This window comes from Numenius arquata, chromosome 3 (assembly GCF_964106895.1).
Source record: "Numenius arquata chromosome 3, bNumArq3.hap1.1, whole genome shotgun sequence".
NCBI classification, from domain to species: Eukaryota; Metazoa; Chordata; class Aves; order Charadriiformes; family Scolopacidae; genus Numenius; species Numenius arquata.
In genome coordinates, this window is record NC_133578.1 from 8,790,256 (window position 1) to 8,806,612 (window position 16,357).

The window sequence follows — 16,357 nt, forward strand, 5'->3', positions numbered from 1 at the left end:
TGGAGGGGGCTGGTGAGACACCTCGGTGTAAGGGTGGGTGCAGCTCCCACGGCCCGCCGAGCTGCTCGGCCGGGGACAGGCCTGCGTGTGCAGCCCTGGCGCGGTGGATCCGGGGAGGGGGGGACGAGTTACCTCCTCAGGCTGGGTTAAAACGGGGTGAAAAAGACCCTTCCGGCACCGACGACCTCTCGGCAGTGCCTCAGCCTGCCCTTCCCTCCCCCGGCGCTGCCCGCTGCTCCGGCCCCGCGACGGCCGCCGCCTCAGCCCGCCCCGCCAACGGCTCGTGCCGCCTCAGCTCGTCCCGCCCCGCCAACGGCTCCCGCCGCTCGCGCCGCCTCAGTCCTCCTCGCCGCGCTAACGGCCGCCGTCGCCTCAGCCTTGCCCGCCAACGGCTCCGCGCCTCTCGCGCCGCCTCAGCCTTGCCCGCCAACGGCTCCGCGCCTCTCGCGCCGCCTCAGCTGGCCCCGGGCTAGGTCTGCCCGGCCGGCTACCGCAAAGCCCGGAACCGCCCGGGCGAGCGTCCGCGGAGGAGGCAGGGGAGCGCTGCACCGACACGTACGCGGCCACCCGCTCCCTTTTTGTCCGCTTTAATTCCCCTTTCAGGGAGCCGAGGGGTGAGGACGGCGCCTCTCAGGGCGAGGGGTCGCACCTTCCCTCAGCCCGGGGACACGCGGGGAAGGTGGGCTTTGCGGGGCGTTTGTGGGAGCCAGGCCCGGCCTGGCCTGTAACTCCCCCACAGCCACCTGTGGGCTTCGGGCGGGGAAGCGGAGGGGGCCGGTGCGAGCTGCCCGCCGGGGCGGGAGGAGGGATGAAGGAGGCCGCCGCGACGCGGTGCGGGCCGGGCTGCGTGCGGGGTCAGGAGCGGGGCGTCTGCTCCCTCGCCGAACTTTCCCCATCTCCGAAGGGCGCCCGGCGAGGCACGGTGCGGGGCGGCTGGCGGGGATCCCCGCCCCGCTCCGCCGGCATCACATGGTGCTGGGGGAGGAGGAGGAGGAGGAAGGGGGGAGCCGCCCCCCAGCTCTCGCTTCTCGTACAGTTTCTTCTAGTCTCAGTGCTCAACTCCAGCGAGGCTGGAGCGCGGCGCGGGGCTGGGCAGGGCGGGAGCCGGGCGGGCTCCGCCGCCTGCTCCCGGGGCGCCTCTTGGCAGCGGAGGCGGCGGGGAAGCGGCACTAGTGCGCGGCGCCCCCGCTGCCTCCCTCCTTCTGATGCCCCTTCGCGACTGCACGGCAGCCCGGCGGCCGCGGCTCCGGGAGGATGCGGCTCTTCCTTCTCGCCGCAACTTTCTGGGGATTGTGCCTGGCTCCAGGTAAGGGGCTCCGCGCCGCTCCCCTGCAGGCGCCTCGGCCGATCCCGGCTTGCCCGGCGCTGCCCGCAGCGAGGCTTCGTCCCCCTCGCAGCCCCTCGACGGAGCTGGCGCCGGGCGCTCAGCGGGAACTGGGCAGCGGAGCCCGCCCTCCTGCCCGCGGCCCGGAGAGGTCCCCGCCGCCTGCGAGGGCGCTGCCCGGTGCCCCCGGCGCTGGCTGCACGCGGGGCGAGGCGAGCTCCGCAGGCAGCACCGGGCGCTGGACTCGGAGGATGCTGCCCGCCGGCGCCGCGCACTTCTCCCCCGGGCGGCGGGCTGGCCGTCAGCCCCTGCGGGGAGCGGGCTCGGTCCCGCCGCCGCAGCGCTCCCTGCGGAGGGGAGAGGCGGGCTGGGGGGTCCTCGTTGCTCCCCGACGGGGCTCCGGGAGCCGCTGCGGGGCTCGGCGGAGAGCTGAGAGGAGCGGCTCCTGGCGAGGCATGCGGAGCACCTCGTTTGCATGATAAAGGAGGGAGGTGAAGGATGCTCCGTAGCTGTAATTGTGCATGGCAAAATAGTAATTAAATCATTTGTAATTAATTAGTAGCTAAGTAAACCCGTCGGCACAGATAAGAGCCGAAGCGTATGTATTAGTCGGGTTGCTCTCTCCAGAGCGCGGGTAGTTTTTAGCCCGCTGCTCTGAGGGCAGCCCTGGGGCCGGGCGGGCGAGGGGCAGCGGCTGCTGTGCCGGTGCCGGTGCCTGTGCCGTGCCTGTGCCCCGCCGCCTGCTGGCGGCAGCGTCCCCCGCGCCGCGGCGGTAACGCCGGAGCCCCCGCGGAAAGGAGCCCGCTTCGTAACCAGGTGCTAAGCGCGTAAGACATAGCCTCAGCTGAGTGGGCGGCACGTTTATTTTACGTTACTTTTGTCAAAGTCTTACTTTTTCTGAGCAAAATTCGATGAGGGAAAGATAAGGATGATTTCTGGCACATGTTGATTGTGGTGGGGTTTTTTTAATATTATTACTACTAGTATTCTGAGCAAAACACTATCTGTTGCAGGCTTGGGTTTGCAGATACAGTGCTACCAGTGTGAGGAGTTCCAGCTAAATAATGACTGCTCTGCTCCAGAGTTCATCGTGAATTGTACAGTGAATGTTCAAGATATGTGTCAGAAAGAAGTAATGGAAAAAAGTTTTGGTAAGAATTTCATAATTATAGTTCTGTTTATTTGTGTAGTGTGGCATTTGTTGGTTTTGGCTCCACCCATTCACAGTCTTCAGCTACGGATGAATCTGACATTCCTACCTAAAGGGACCAGATTCAATTTCCTATACTTCTGAGTGATTTTGCAACTCAATAAAGTTAATCATTTTCCTTTAAAACTGGTGTAAAGGCTGAAGGATGCAAGCCAAATGTTGATAAAGCTGTTAATACAGCCTTATGGGTCTCAGATTTAGTTTCCCTGCACTGGGAAATTAATAACAACAAGTTAGTTTAATCTCATTACAGTTAATTACATGGGCTTTTCCCCCAAGAGATGGAAGAGCATTAAATTAGTAATTCCCTCCTTTCTTTTATTTACTCTAGCAATTCATATACTCTGAAGGTTCATCTTAAGGGAATGAAAGTCTAGTCATCTTTGCTTTCATCCATAAAAAAAAAAAAAAAAAAAAAAACCACCATCAAGCAAAAGGGAGGGATAAAAAGAACATTTTGGGGAGGAGAAGAGGGCACAAATGGATATATTTGCCATACTCATTTTCTAAGTCTAAGGGGGCTTTTCTCGTAGTGTAATTAAAATTAAAGTTAGCATATTTGGAGATAAATGTGTTCAAGAGGAAACTATCCGTGATTCTGAGTCTGGTCTGTACTGTCTCCTGAGCTGTGCCAGGAATTACTTCTTTTTATTCAGCACCATGGACAGCACCTGAGATGTAGGGAGAAATACCTGGGTTTTCAGATCACCCCGCTGCTCTGTAGCCATCTATGGGAGTAGGAGATGACAGCTTTGATACGGACTTCAGGGCTGGGCGGGGTGGCAGGGAAGTGTGTTTGTGGGAGTTGGCGTTCCTGCAGCATCCTGCTCTCGATGCCAACAGCCGTGAAGATACTGGGGATTAAAAAAGGCAAAGTAGCAGTAACTCACTGGTGTGCCTCAACTTAGATGTGACATCTGTACCAAGCATCAGGCTTAGAAGCAGAGGGCAGGTTGGGACTTCAGAACCCTGATTGAAGGGGAAGCTGCTCTCTGGGATTGTGCATCTTGCAGCTGAGGGCAGTGCTTTAGAGCCTGGAGTTCACTGATGTAAAGGACTGTTATGCTGTTAATAAAAATTGAGCTGTAGTCTGTCCTTTCTCAGTGAGTCCTTCAGTAACAGCAGGATCCCTCACCTCTGTCTTCAACAGTAACATTGGTTCTTTGCATTAGGAAACTATTCATTGCTATTTTCAAAGTGCTTATCAATCAGCTAGGTCCACTTATGCTGGTAGTTTCAGATCACTACATTAGGAATCACAGAAAAATAATAAGAATTGTTGTTACTTATCAACAATAGCCGAACTACTGGCTCTTCTGTTTCATCCTGGGTAACATGAGCCACGGTCACCGTATTTCTGTAAAATATGTAGAAGCTCTCCAGTGTAGGAAAAAAACCCTGTATGTTTAAAGGAAGATTAGTCTCTTTCAAGCTATGTATATATTTCTTTCAAATTTACTTGGAAAGAGGGTAGGGATGGGACAGAGTTAGGGCTTGCAAGGTACTTTTAAAGTCTGTGTATCTCCAAATGAATGAAGGCTTTGCTATTGCACACCACAGCTTCTATAATACTTCTAATAGGTTTGAATGGATGTTATGACAATTTGAAGGGCTGTAGACATGGACAAAAAATTCAGTTCTCACTGAATTCTTAACAGTTGTTTGGTGTTTGGTTTTGGTTTGTTTTTTTGGTTTTTTTGTTTGTTTTTTTTTTAAGTATCTTCCCTGTTTCCTTCACGTTTTCATTTCAGTACAACCCTAGACTGTATCAGCCTTCCAGAAGCATATCTGCAATCTTCCCTTCAGGTGAATATTAGAAAAGCATTTTCAGTCAAGTAAACCCCTCGCAGATTAAAGTGCAACTCTTCTGGATCAGTGGGCTTGCATGTGTGCGTACGCGCACCCATGGATGTGGTAAGAAGCAGCCACTTGTGTGCTGCCTGTGTAGGATTGGGCAGGCAGTCGTGCATCTCTTCTCAGACTAGCAGGCAAGGTTGCAGTCTGGCCAGTGTGACTGGCACATTGAAAATGCAAACTGGAAGTGTTTTAATAGATTTTAGACACACATTGATGCGTAACTTGTCCTTACTTCTATGCAGAAATTGGTTTGCAACATAGTAAATAAGGAGCTCTTAAAAGAAACTTCCGGGTGGTTTTTTTTGTTTTGTTTTGGTTTTGGTTTTTTTTTTTCCTTCTGTAGAATTTTATATTGTCTCCAAGCAGATCCTTGGATTTTCCCTTTAGGAGGTAACTAGCATGCTGGGCATAGCAGGTACCACTGCTCTATTTTATTTAATTTACTTCTGTAAATGCAGTTCTTATTCATTTTAAGCTTAAAGATTGTAAATTTCAGCTAGTGAATAAATCTAAATTTTTAACCTATTTCAAATGGAGTGAAATTTACATTGCAAGCTTAGTTTCTCTGTTATCCTCAGTCAATTCTAGAGAGGATTGGTTGTAAAACAGATGATTCAGTTCATCATCCTTTATTGTTTCTTTTTCCTAATTGATATTTAAATGTGTGTAATATAAATGCCTTATTCTCTCAAGTTTTATTTAATAATTCATTCTACTTTTACCAGTATATTTCATAACTTGATTCTTTTGGTTCTTGCTTATCGCTGAAAGCTGAAATGTTTCAAATATTGATTTTAATTTATAATAGACTTGAGTTTGAATTTTTAACCCAGAATATGAAAGATGTGAATTTGCATTTATTTGACGGCACAGTCTTATAATTAAGAGTTTTTCCTCTTGACTAGATACAGTCAAAGGAGTATAATTTAATTTTTATAGACTAACCCATTTTTGTCCTTAATAAAATATAGCTGTGTCAGTGAGCAAAATGTTACAAGTTTCCCTAAACCTTATTTAAAAGTTAAATGCAATATTTTGAGATAAAGTTCATGGTCTGAATCAGTAACCTATTGATGTAGTCACCCTTCCTTTGCAGTATGCATTAATCTGTGTGTTTTGCTATCAAGGGGGTCACTGACTTACATTCTGTGGTGTGCCTACAGCACAGTCCCCAGCGTGTAGCCAGTGACTCTTTTTTCTTATGTATATGTTGGTGTTCACTGAGTTGTGCAATGGCAGCTCTATGGTTCAGCTTCATTTCTATATTAAGCTTTCTATAAACAAGGCAGTAGAGAGCTACAACTCTGCGTTTTTTTTCATTTAAGTTGTAAATAGTTCCTTATGCCTGATCATAGTTAAACAAACCACTCCTCTTCAGTTGCTATAAAATTAGGGTTAGTGCTTTAAATGTCACTGTGTTCTCTCAGGACGTTATCTCTGTTTCCAGAGAACCAATCTTAGGAAGTGCTTTTTGGCTTCAGGTGAGAAATAACAGCAGTGTGTTCCTAACCCAGAGCTTAAAAAGTAGCTGTGACTGAGACAGTCTCTGATGCGAGTAGCTAAGAATGCAGGTATTAGTCACTAATGTTTTGAATTGGATCAGCAGGCACGTTATCCCAGTTGTTTGTAGTATCAGGTAGAAATTTGCTCCATTTCACAACTTCAAATGAATTGAGCAGTATGTTAGCATGTATCTGATTAAGTGATTACGTGGAACTAGTCTAATTCTGCCTCCCCTGCAAATGTGCACTTTGTTATGGCAGTTTATATTCCTGTTGCACTTTGGGGATCTGCCAGTGCACAGCATTGGAGACTTTGTCAAGTAAATGACAACATATTTTTCTCACTTTAAGCAGAGTTGTATTTAAAAATTTTGCTTGAACAAGTTTTTATGCAGTTATGTTAACATTCCGTTCCAGTGGGAGATACAGAAGGACAGGACAATATTGTGCCTGCGATGCAAAATCTTACAAATTAGTTTGTTAATTGAATCCTGAAAAGAAAAAAACAAAACAATGCTTTCTTCCTTTAGAGGGAAGAAAGGTGGGCATGGGAAGTGGCACTGTAGACTACATGAAGTCATTTTTGTTCCACAGAAATTAACGTAAGTGATACATTTCTAGTAGTGTGTAAATTAAATGTTTGGACCAAAGTTCTTGCTTATAATAATTCCACTTGCAGATACTTTGAGGAAATACCCATGGTAGATTCCCACTTCCCTCTCTCCTTCCCATCCATGAGCTTTTAACTTAGACATGTCAGTGCTCCTTTGTTTTTATAATCTACATAGGAAAAAAGAAATCCCACAGTATATTGGGATCAGATGAAACTTCTTGATGATATGTATATATGATTTTATATATATATATCATAGAAAACATACTGATAATGAAGCTTACCTTTTACTGAAGGCAAGAGCTATCTGAGCGTTAAGGCTGATCTAAAACCTACTTAAGGCAAAATGAAACTTGCAATGTGAGTAGATCAGAAAGGAATAAAGCATGAAGGATGAGACAATCAGGCCAGAAAGGCAGCCAGTGTAAATTTCTCAGAGCTTTCTGCAAGTAAACCTGCCCATGTGTATGTTTTGAACAACATACCTTGTGCTCTAATGTAGTTGTCACCGTAGTTTCACAAACTTTTACTTTTGCAAGGAAGAAAAAAAAATGATCCACAGTAGCAAGACTGATATTTTAAAAGTCTTTCTATATAGAACTAAGATTGTTTATGAATTTTCCTTTGCACGTGAATTGGGAAACAGCCTCATTATTTCTATTAACTTGTAATAAGAAAATTCTCTTATTTGTTTGGTTCACAAAGGTGTTTCTAATGTATTTACATAGGCTATAATCATGCAGTGTAATTGAAGCAATCGCTGTAATTGTGTGCTTAAAAGCAGTGCATGGGAACATCATGAACAAGACCATCAGCTCACTGTTGAGCTATAATTTTATTTATTTAACTTTTCTCAGTATTGGTTTCCCAGTCATTTGCTTTATTAGGCAGAGGAAAACAGTGTCTAAGTTGTGTGATGAGTTGGCCTATGGTAAATTCTTTACCTGTGATTATTGCTTTTTTTTTTATCTTATTGTGTTGCTGCCATGATTAAGTTGTTTTGTGTATGGCTGTTCAGGATTACAGAAGCACATACTTTTTTCTGTTTTCACATATAGTACTTCCCTTAGTACTACTACTAGTTGCATACTTATATCAAGGGGAGATTATACTCTGGTGTCCATTTATTGACAAAATGATTAAAACAGCAAACAAAGTTTAATGTCTTCAGAATCACTGTAGGCATTAAAGTTTTATAGGTAATAGCTGCATCCCCAGTATCCATTAGAAACAGTACGAAACATCCACTGAGCTGGTGGTGGATTTTTTTTATTTTTTAATTTTTTTTTTTCTACACTGTCTCTTTTGGTCAAAGCATATCAACATAACTCAAAAACACTTTTGATTTTTTTTTTTTTTAGTCAAAGTATAATATAATAAATCTTTACTGACAATTAATAAAGAAAAATTTGGCATGTGGTATTTGTTACCTATAGTATCCTATCTCGTGCTGCTTGGTCCCCAATGAAATTAAGACATTGTAACCAATATTGAAAACATGCAGTTCATTTTTGATACTGAATAAAACACTTGTAATATATGTTGTTAATTTTTACTGCATGCTGAAAACTTGGCGCTGTGGATATATTACCATTCAGAAACACTTTTTTCAGATGCCAAAGCTGTTTTCTTACTAGTAAATTCCTTCCAATAGCTGGGTTGCTCAGAAAACGTCCAGCCACATATGGGATGAACTGAACTAAGTGCATCGGCTAAGGAGAAATCACAGGCAGCATGTAGTAGATTGCCCTTCTGACTGCCTTTTAGTATCGACAAGCAACAGTGGAGTTAACAGTTCAAGCAGTTTATGACTTGAAAGTCATGACAAAGATCCAAGTGCAGCAATGATGAAGGGCTGTATTATTTTAAGGAAGTTGTGGTATCTGGTCCAGTGAATTTCATTTTTCACAGGACATGGACAATAGCTTTCTATGTTATTTTATTTCTCAGACTTGTATGAAAGATATACAAATGAATTTTGTGAGGATACAGTGCCCAAAAGCTGGTGTCTCTTAAACCTCTTTTAAGCATTTCCTATTGCTTTTCACACACAAAAGAGCCTGTGCTCCCAAAAACTTCTTGTGGCCTTACCCTATCACTTGTCTTAGCTCCTTATCAAAACATTGGTAAGGATGTTTTAATTAATCCAAACTGTTTTCATTTCCACTTTTCATTTTTAGCCTGGCTATTTTTTGGAAAACTTGATACAACCTATTTTGCGAAATTGCCAATGAGTCTCTGAATGGGGAAAAAGTAAAATAAAAAACAGGCCAATTCTACTCTGAAGTTGAACAGGCTGTAAAACTGTAAGCATGAAAATAGCTAAAGACATAAAAGCTGAATGGATTTCAAAGGTACTGGCATGTGAGTGTAAACGTGAGCCCTCCCATTGAAATTGGTAAGAACATTAATTAGTAGGATGCAACAAGACTATTCACGTGTAAAATTATTTATGGGACTTATTACAAGAGTATAGCACTTCACCATTTGTAAAGGCATAAGGACTGCGGCATCCCGGTTTGCTTCAGCAGATAAGGATTGTCAAGAAAAATGCCAATACATGATTCTGAAAATTAAGTTTAAGGTCATCTCTTTTGCTGGAAGATAATGTATATTTTAATCTCGATATCTAAGGCGGTTACTTACCTTTATATCAGGAAAGAACAGATGATGGAAGGCTGTGAGCCAGCTTTGTTCGAAGGCTTGTATGTTTTAATGCTTGACTCTAAGTCCACATTAATGAGCAGAGAAATAAATAAGAACAGTAGAAAACAAAAGAATTATATCTGCAGGTGAAAGTTGAGTTTTGACTTCTGGTCTGTAGCCTTCTGTGGCTTTAAAAAAATTATTTGATAATACCACCATTAGCAGCTGTACTTAACTTTCTCAGCCCATGCATTTTTAAGCAGTTTAATGCCTTGCTTCTGCTTTGTGATACTGCAAGCAATGACAGAGACTACTCTGTGCCATTATTTACACTATTAACAATGCAGTTTTGATTCATATTTCCCATATCAGAATTAGAAAGCACGACTTAGAGCTACCACGGTAATCCGAACCCTTGTCCTGTGTCGGTCAACAATTGTCCAGTTTTCTTTGAAGGTGATTTCATTTCTGCAAGATGCCATGCCATTTAGGGTCAGAAGGAGGGTGAGGAGGCCGGTCCTTCATTGTCAAAAGCCTCCTATTAGTTTCTGCAAAAAAGCCCAACTTTTAATTTAAAAGTGCTAAATGTATGGAGGAGTTGAGTCAAGTTTTCATAGAAAATCATGATGAAACTATGCTAATTCAACCAGGTAGGGTTTGGTGGGGGGATATTTTATTTTGGTTTTATTTTTTTTACAGAATTGTATACTCCTGTAAGAGCCTAATGGCATGAACATGCTTTTATCTTGTCTACCTAATGCATCAAAGGGAGGGGATTGGGATGAAATAGCTGCAGTCCTAAACCACAGGACGAAAAATCAGGAAGTGTGTGAGCTTTGAAATAGATTTCAAGTCAATTTCAGTGCCTCCATTTTTTTTCATCTGGAAAGCACTGATCATGGTTACTTGAAGTATTTAATTAGCTGTTTTCAAGTCAATTAGTAAATTTCATGATAAAATTTTTGGCAAGGTGCAAATTATTTAAACCACTCATGAGCTCTAGAGAGAAAGTCGAGAAGATGAGGATAGGAAGAGTTACTGTAAAATGAAACACAGAGGACATGGTTGGATATGGTTATATTTTACACTGGCTTAACTGTTATTTCAACAATGCGTTTGGAATCATAGATGAAAGGATTTGTGTTGGGGAACCTTAATTCCTATTTTAAATCACTGAAAACATGATCTGTTTGGTGAAGCACAATGTCAGAATGATCGCTTTTCAACATTCAGTCACCTTCTAACATATTTAGAAATATTAGATAAAATATTTATAATCACTTTCCCTAGAAAACAGAGAGCAAATTGCAATAGGACCTTTTGCAGTCTGTCACTGTATGATATATGTGAACAGGTACTAGCTAACGAATAGACAATTATCATACCAAACCCAGTGATGGGCATAAAAAAATACTATGAAAACTAAAAAACTAAAAAGAAAGAAAACTTGCAGATTCACCAAGACTGGAAGATTGAAAATTTCAGTGAAATAAGCTAATTGGAACTACTCAGGGTACTAAAACAACGGAGTGTCAGTTTATACACATGGTCCTTGTGCCTGTTATGAACAACAACATTAAGAGAACATCCAAATCACATACAAATCATGAAAGTACACTAACCAACACGAGAGCTGGGACAGCTGTTGGGGGCTTCACATGGCTTGTATGTGCCACAGTACGAGTTGTCCAGTGTTGGCTCATTTTCTGCTTTTTGCTTGGAGGAGATGGGCAAGATTAAGCACCAAATCTAAGAGCTGAGTGGAGAAATTCTGCAAAGTCTTAATGGCACACCTCAAGACTTGCCTTGATCTGCCTGCTAACCTTCTGAGTTATATTAAGTTGTAAAACTTCTCTGTGCACTTGAAGCTGTGGCTCTGTGTATGTCCCCAACTCCTGGTCCAATCCTGAGAAGGCAGTTTTGTGACTGCTCAAGGATGCCTTGTTCCTGGACCCTAGCTGGGCACAGGCTGTTTTCTAATGCTCTGAAAGACTTGATGCAGCAGGCTTTCTGGGACTACATGCAGAAGACTTTGCTAAAGCAGTATTTGTGGAATGAGTTGCAGAAGACATATCTGACTTTATGTATGCCTGCGAAATTGGATAAGTACAGAACACTGTAGCAAAAGCTTTTTTAAAAAATGAGGAGTGTCAGTTATTGCCCATGAGAGAGAGCATTTGCCTATTTCCTAGTTGCCTATTTCAGCTTCAGAGACTCTACGTATTTTGCTGAAGAACAGTCTCGGGGGTACAGGTGCAAACTAAAGTTACACGCTACTAGGATTATGGTTGGCTCTTAAATTGGAGAGTTGTGCTTACACGTGCTCTTTTTTGTCTGTACCTGCTGTAACAGAAAAGTTGGAGGTGCCTAATAAGATCCTTTTCAAGCAGTAGGAGAAAAAGCTTGGACCTTCTGGTGCCTTCTGCATACACACAGTATAAGAAGCAGGTGTGATGTCACCTTTTTTGGTTGTCCTAGTAACAAGTTAAGCTGTTATTCAAGAGAGCGTGTACTAAGCTCTGCAGACAAGGTAGGTGGAAGAACTCTCACTTTTGGATTTGAATAAATTGTAGCATGAATTGTTTGTTGCTATCAAGACTAAACATGCGGCCGAAAGAGAGTGCCAGGCTGTGGATGCACAGGAGTAGGCTGCAGCTAAGCGGGGGGGGGGAGGGGGGTGAGCTGACAGCTGGGGAGGTGCGTATAGAATGGATCTAGGTGAGCAACTCAGTATTACCAGCACAAACCATAGAAAACCCTTTGAGATTTACACCATCACTTCGTTGCATGGAGTAAGGCAGAAGTGCTGCAGAAACAGTAGTTTGGGCATTGACACTATCTAAATGTATGATCACGTGGGGCAGAGAGAGGTGTAACAATGGGCAAGTTGTTCAGTCCAGGGGTAAATTTTCAATGCCCAATTTAAGCCCAAGCATTTTTGTTTTGTTTTGTTTTAAAAAAAAATTAGTAGTTATAGTAGGTGTATGTGGAAGGAGAGGGTGTGGAATATTTTTGCATTATCGCACAGATATTCTAGCCTTGTGTACTCCCCTCTCTTCAAGTGTACTCCCCTCTCTTCAAGTACTCAGGCAACCTCCCAAACCTTGAAGCCAAAAAGAAGGAAAATCAACTGGTCAGTAGTAGGTACTTAATAGTAAAACTTCATTATAGTGCCTACGCACATGCATAACCCATACTGCTGCTGGGGGCCTGTAATCCATGAAAAAGGATGAATTATTTGGTACTCATCCATCAAGAGATTAGGCAGTAAATATACTAATTGTATATTAGTAAATACACTAATTGAGCATTAAACTGTTGAGGGCAGGTAGCTGGGAGTGACGCCATCCCAGTAAAAGCAGAGTGTAAAATGCCCTTGCCTAGCCAGCAACTTGGAACAGTCTGAGGGAGAGGAAAAGCTCCTAGAAAAGTTTGCAATTATATTTCTAGGTGATGTGTTAATGAATGTATCAAGCTGATTGCTCAAGCAAGAATATCCGGTAATTAGCAGTTATGTCTGTGGTATGAGTCTTACGAGGCAGATAACCACTTTGAAGAACTGTCTGCAGTTCAGCCTGCTGGTGGCGAATGATTCGGGAAGATCTCAGAAACAGTTTCAGAACTGGCTCAACAGAACAATTAACCACTGCAAGAGAGGAGTCTGAGGAAAAGTCTCTAGAGATAATCCTGGAAGGCTGCTGCTGCCCCATCTGAACTCAGTGGGTGAACTGCAGTAACGGGGGTACATTAACCTGTTTGCTGGAGCAAGGACAGTAGTGTCCCTGGCATCAAACCACAGAAGTCAGTTGTACTGATTTATTTCCTATCACAATTAAGTTGGACTCACAATATGATAGGAAGAAGGTTCAAGAGTATTTTTCCTGCCTTCCTTTAATTCATACTGTTTAAAGTGCCATTGCTTTTTCACACTCATGGTAAAAAAAAAAAAAAAAGTGAAAGTCACAGCTGAAGTGTTTTAAAAATGCCACTCCTGTAGTGCTAACATTCTCTCTTTTTTCCATCAATCTTTTATGCCTGTTTTCATTGTATCTTGCTATAAAGATACTCAGAGAAAGAAGCACCACCTTTCTATGCTGATCAAGTTCGTTCATACCCGATGCGTCATAAAAAGCACAGTTAGTGTGTGATAGCAGCTGATTAGCGAGCTCAAAAGAACCTATCAGTACTTAAAGAAAAAAAGTTGGACGTGAAGGGCGCGTCTTTAGCCAAGTAGCTATTGAAACTTGATAGAAGTGCTGACTTCTTTAATGAAGTAAAGAATCTTGTTACAATTCAGGTTACTAGAGCTGGGAATGGGAATAAACAATCATTTGGGAGTGGAATTTTCTATTGTAAGACATATTTACAGAAAAGCCACAGGAGAAGCATTACAATGAGATTTAACTACTAGCTACATTATTCTCTCTGTTTAGGCATGAACACGGTCCATCTGAGAGTGAAACTCTGAGTTGTAAAATTTCAGTTTGTGCAGGAATAGAATACTGTGTTTTGACTTCAAAAGGTGCTCGGGATAATTCTGTGGAATTTATCCTGCAGAACAGAACTGTTCCAAACACATGGAGTTCAGATGCGGGACTTGATTTTTTTGCAGAAGAGGTCTCCTAGAGTTGCCTGGTAATAACCATGCCTCAGAGGGCATTATCTAATTGTTCACGGCACTGAACAATTCTAGTTTCCTAGTTTACAGGAAAATTGCCAAGTATATAATATTTCAGGGACCTAATTAATAAATCACTTAGTCATTCAAATTTTGAACAGGGCTTTGCAGGAATCCTGTGAAAAGAAAATGGCAGGAAGAGAGTGATCTATAAAACAACAGGAATAGGAAACCTGCCAATGTCAAAAGCTTTTTAGAGGCTTGGTCTTTGAGGGGATAGTCAAGATTCACTGCTGTTCATAGGGAAGACTAAGGAACAGCCGAGTTTGGTGGGTGGCTGTAGCTGCAGGGAAAGAATCTGTGATGAGGAGATGCAGGATTAGAGACGGGAAAACAATCGCTGTGCCTAGTTGCATTGAATACAGGATTCCTTTCTCAAGAGGGAAGGGGAAGGAAAAAAGTTAATTGTAGCCACGGGAAGGGTCACGTCTGCCTCAGCTCTTGGAAGACTGCAGGAGGAACATGGACAAAGCACCAGGACTTTGTGGCAAACATAGCTGAGATTTCAGTATTGTAAGCCGATCAGTGGCAGCACAGTTGAGGCTCCTTGACAGCAGTGGTTTGTCAATAGAGACAGAGCGCTCTTCTTTTTGCAAACTCTAGTAATAAAGATTCTGCTTCTTGATCTGTGTGTTTTTGCTGTTACAGCTAGAACAGCCTGTAGCTCCTCTCCCTTCTTGAGAAAAGGCTCTACCTGCTGTTTTGATTGATTGAAGCTCACTGGAGACAGAGGAAGATTTAACACTGACTTGGGGGCTTCTCTTCATAAGTTTAAGTAGACAGATAGCCTTAAAACACGTTTCAGAGTTTAGATTTGCAGAGGGAGAACACAAAACAGGGAAACCCCTGCATTGTTGGGATGGTAGCAATGTTGTGACAGTATAAAAGAATTGCTTTAATTAAAACTCTCTGAAGACAGGAAATCTTTCTTTCTGAGCATAACCCAAACAAACAGCGTGTTGCTGCTCCACAAAGCACTTCATACAAAGCAGTCGCTACTTCAGGGGTATCTACTGGACTGGGTAGGTGCTGTTGTGCTTATTTCTGCAGTCCCTGGGGACCGAACAAGTATCTGCAGACGCTGTAAGTTCAATACCTACAGGTCACATTCCTGCTTCACTCCCTCCAAATAAGTCTTGATTGCTGTGTATTTAAAAACATTCTGGGGCCATGCTACAGGACGCAGAGGCACCGTTCTCCAAGGGAGTCCTGTTCCCACGATCTTCAGAAGAAAAAGAAACTTTTGAGAACGCCATATTCAAAATGAATAGTGATTTTATTACCCTTACAAATATTTACCTCTTTTTGTTACTGCAAGGCAATACAAGCAAACCTCCATTATCTATTTATGTCTATGTTTTTCTAACACACAATTTCCACTGTATCACTTGCAGAAAAATTTTAGAGTAATGAGAGGTGGAACTGCTGCAACCATTTTCCACTGTGACAGGGGAAAATGCAACCATGCATTTTAAAGCCTTTATAAACCATTTTAAAATAACAGCTATGTACATCAGAATGTACTTTTTTTCAGGTAAAAACAATTTGAGGAATTATAACCTTAATTAGATTATTAATTAAAATTAGATTAAATTAAATTACATTAAAAAAGGAAGACGTTCAGCTCAGAAAAGCCATTTGTCTACAAATGGAAATTGTTCTCGTTAAGAGTGTTAAGCTTCAAAGACAGCAAGAACTGAGATTACCTGGAAAAGTACTTCTAGTTTTTCTTTAAAAAAATAAAAGGAGGGGGGAGGGGAGATGAAAGTTTTGCTGATAGTCATTCTCCTTTTACTCTTGGTTACTTGTCTCTGTGCAGCAAATGAACAAGAAAAGGAAAAAAATGCTCAAAAGACAAATTAACAGCATAGAAAAATGTAATTACTTTGACACCTTAAACAACTCAGACATGTTCAGCAACAGAAACAGAAGTCGTTTTCAAACTAACTGCATTTCAGTTATAGCTATTCAAACAGCTTATTCCAAAAGATGAAGAATTCTGGTGATAAAATGCATCATTTGATAAACATTATGTAAATCAAGTTTGTAATGTTTTTGGTTCCAACCAGAATCAAATGAAAGAAAATTCTAAACCAGAGTGACTGATTCTCCCGCAGTGCAGAGCTGTTGCCCGTGTCACAGCTGAGGTGTCTGGCTCCAACGCCAGCCTTGCTTTGGAAATGTAAACTGGTTTTGCAACAGTTTTCAAGCATGAAACTAAGTAACCTTTGTTCTGTGTCACAGGAATCATGTATCGCAAATCCTGCGCGTCTTCGGCCGCGTGTCTGATAGCCTCCGCTGGGTACCAGTCCTTTTGTTCTCCGGGGAAGGTGAACTCTGTTTGTATCAGCTGCTGCAACACTCCACTCTGCAATGGACCCCGGCCGAAGAAGAGAGGGAATTCTGGCGCAGTGCCGAGGGCACACGCGATAACCACCGTTCTGCTCCTTAAATTGGCTCTTTTGTTCTTGTATTGCTAAACTTCAAGCAAGTTTTTTTGCCCTGTCACAGTTTGTTCTGTCTCCTC

At 42.9% G+C, this 16,357-nt stretch overlaps 1 protein-coding gene across 1 annotated transcript; it reads left to right on the forward strand.

Moving 5' to 3' along the window:
* The first annotated feature begins 1,254 nt into the window (after positions 1 to 1,254).
* LYPD1 (LY6/PLAUR domain containing 1) lies at positions 1,255 to 16,310 on the forward strand. The gene is made up of 3 exons (XM_074145260.1): positions 1,255 to 1,306; positions 2,338 to 2,475; positions 16,075 to 16,310. The coding sequence occupies exons 1-3, from the start codon at positions 1,255 to 1,257 to the stop codon at positions 16,308 to 16,310; spliced, it is 426 nt and encodes a 141-aa protein (XP_074001361.1).
* Positions 16,311 to 16,357: the final 47 nt, after the last annotated feature.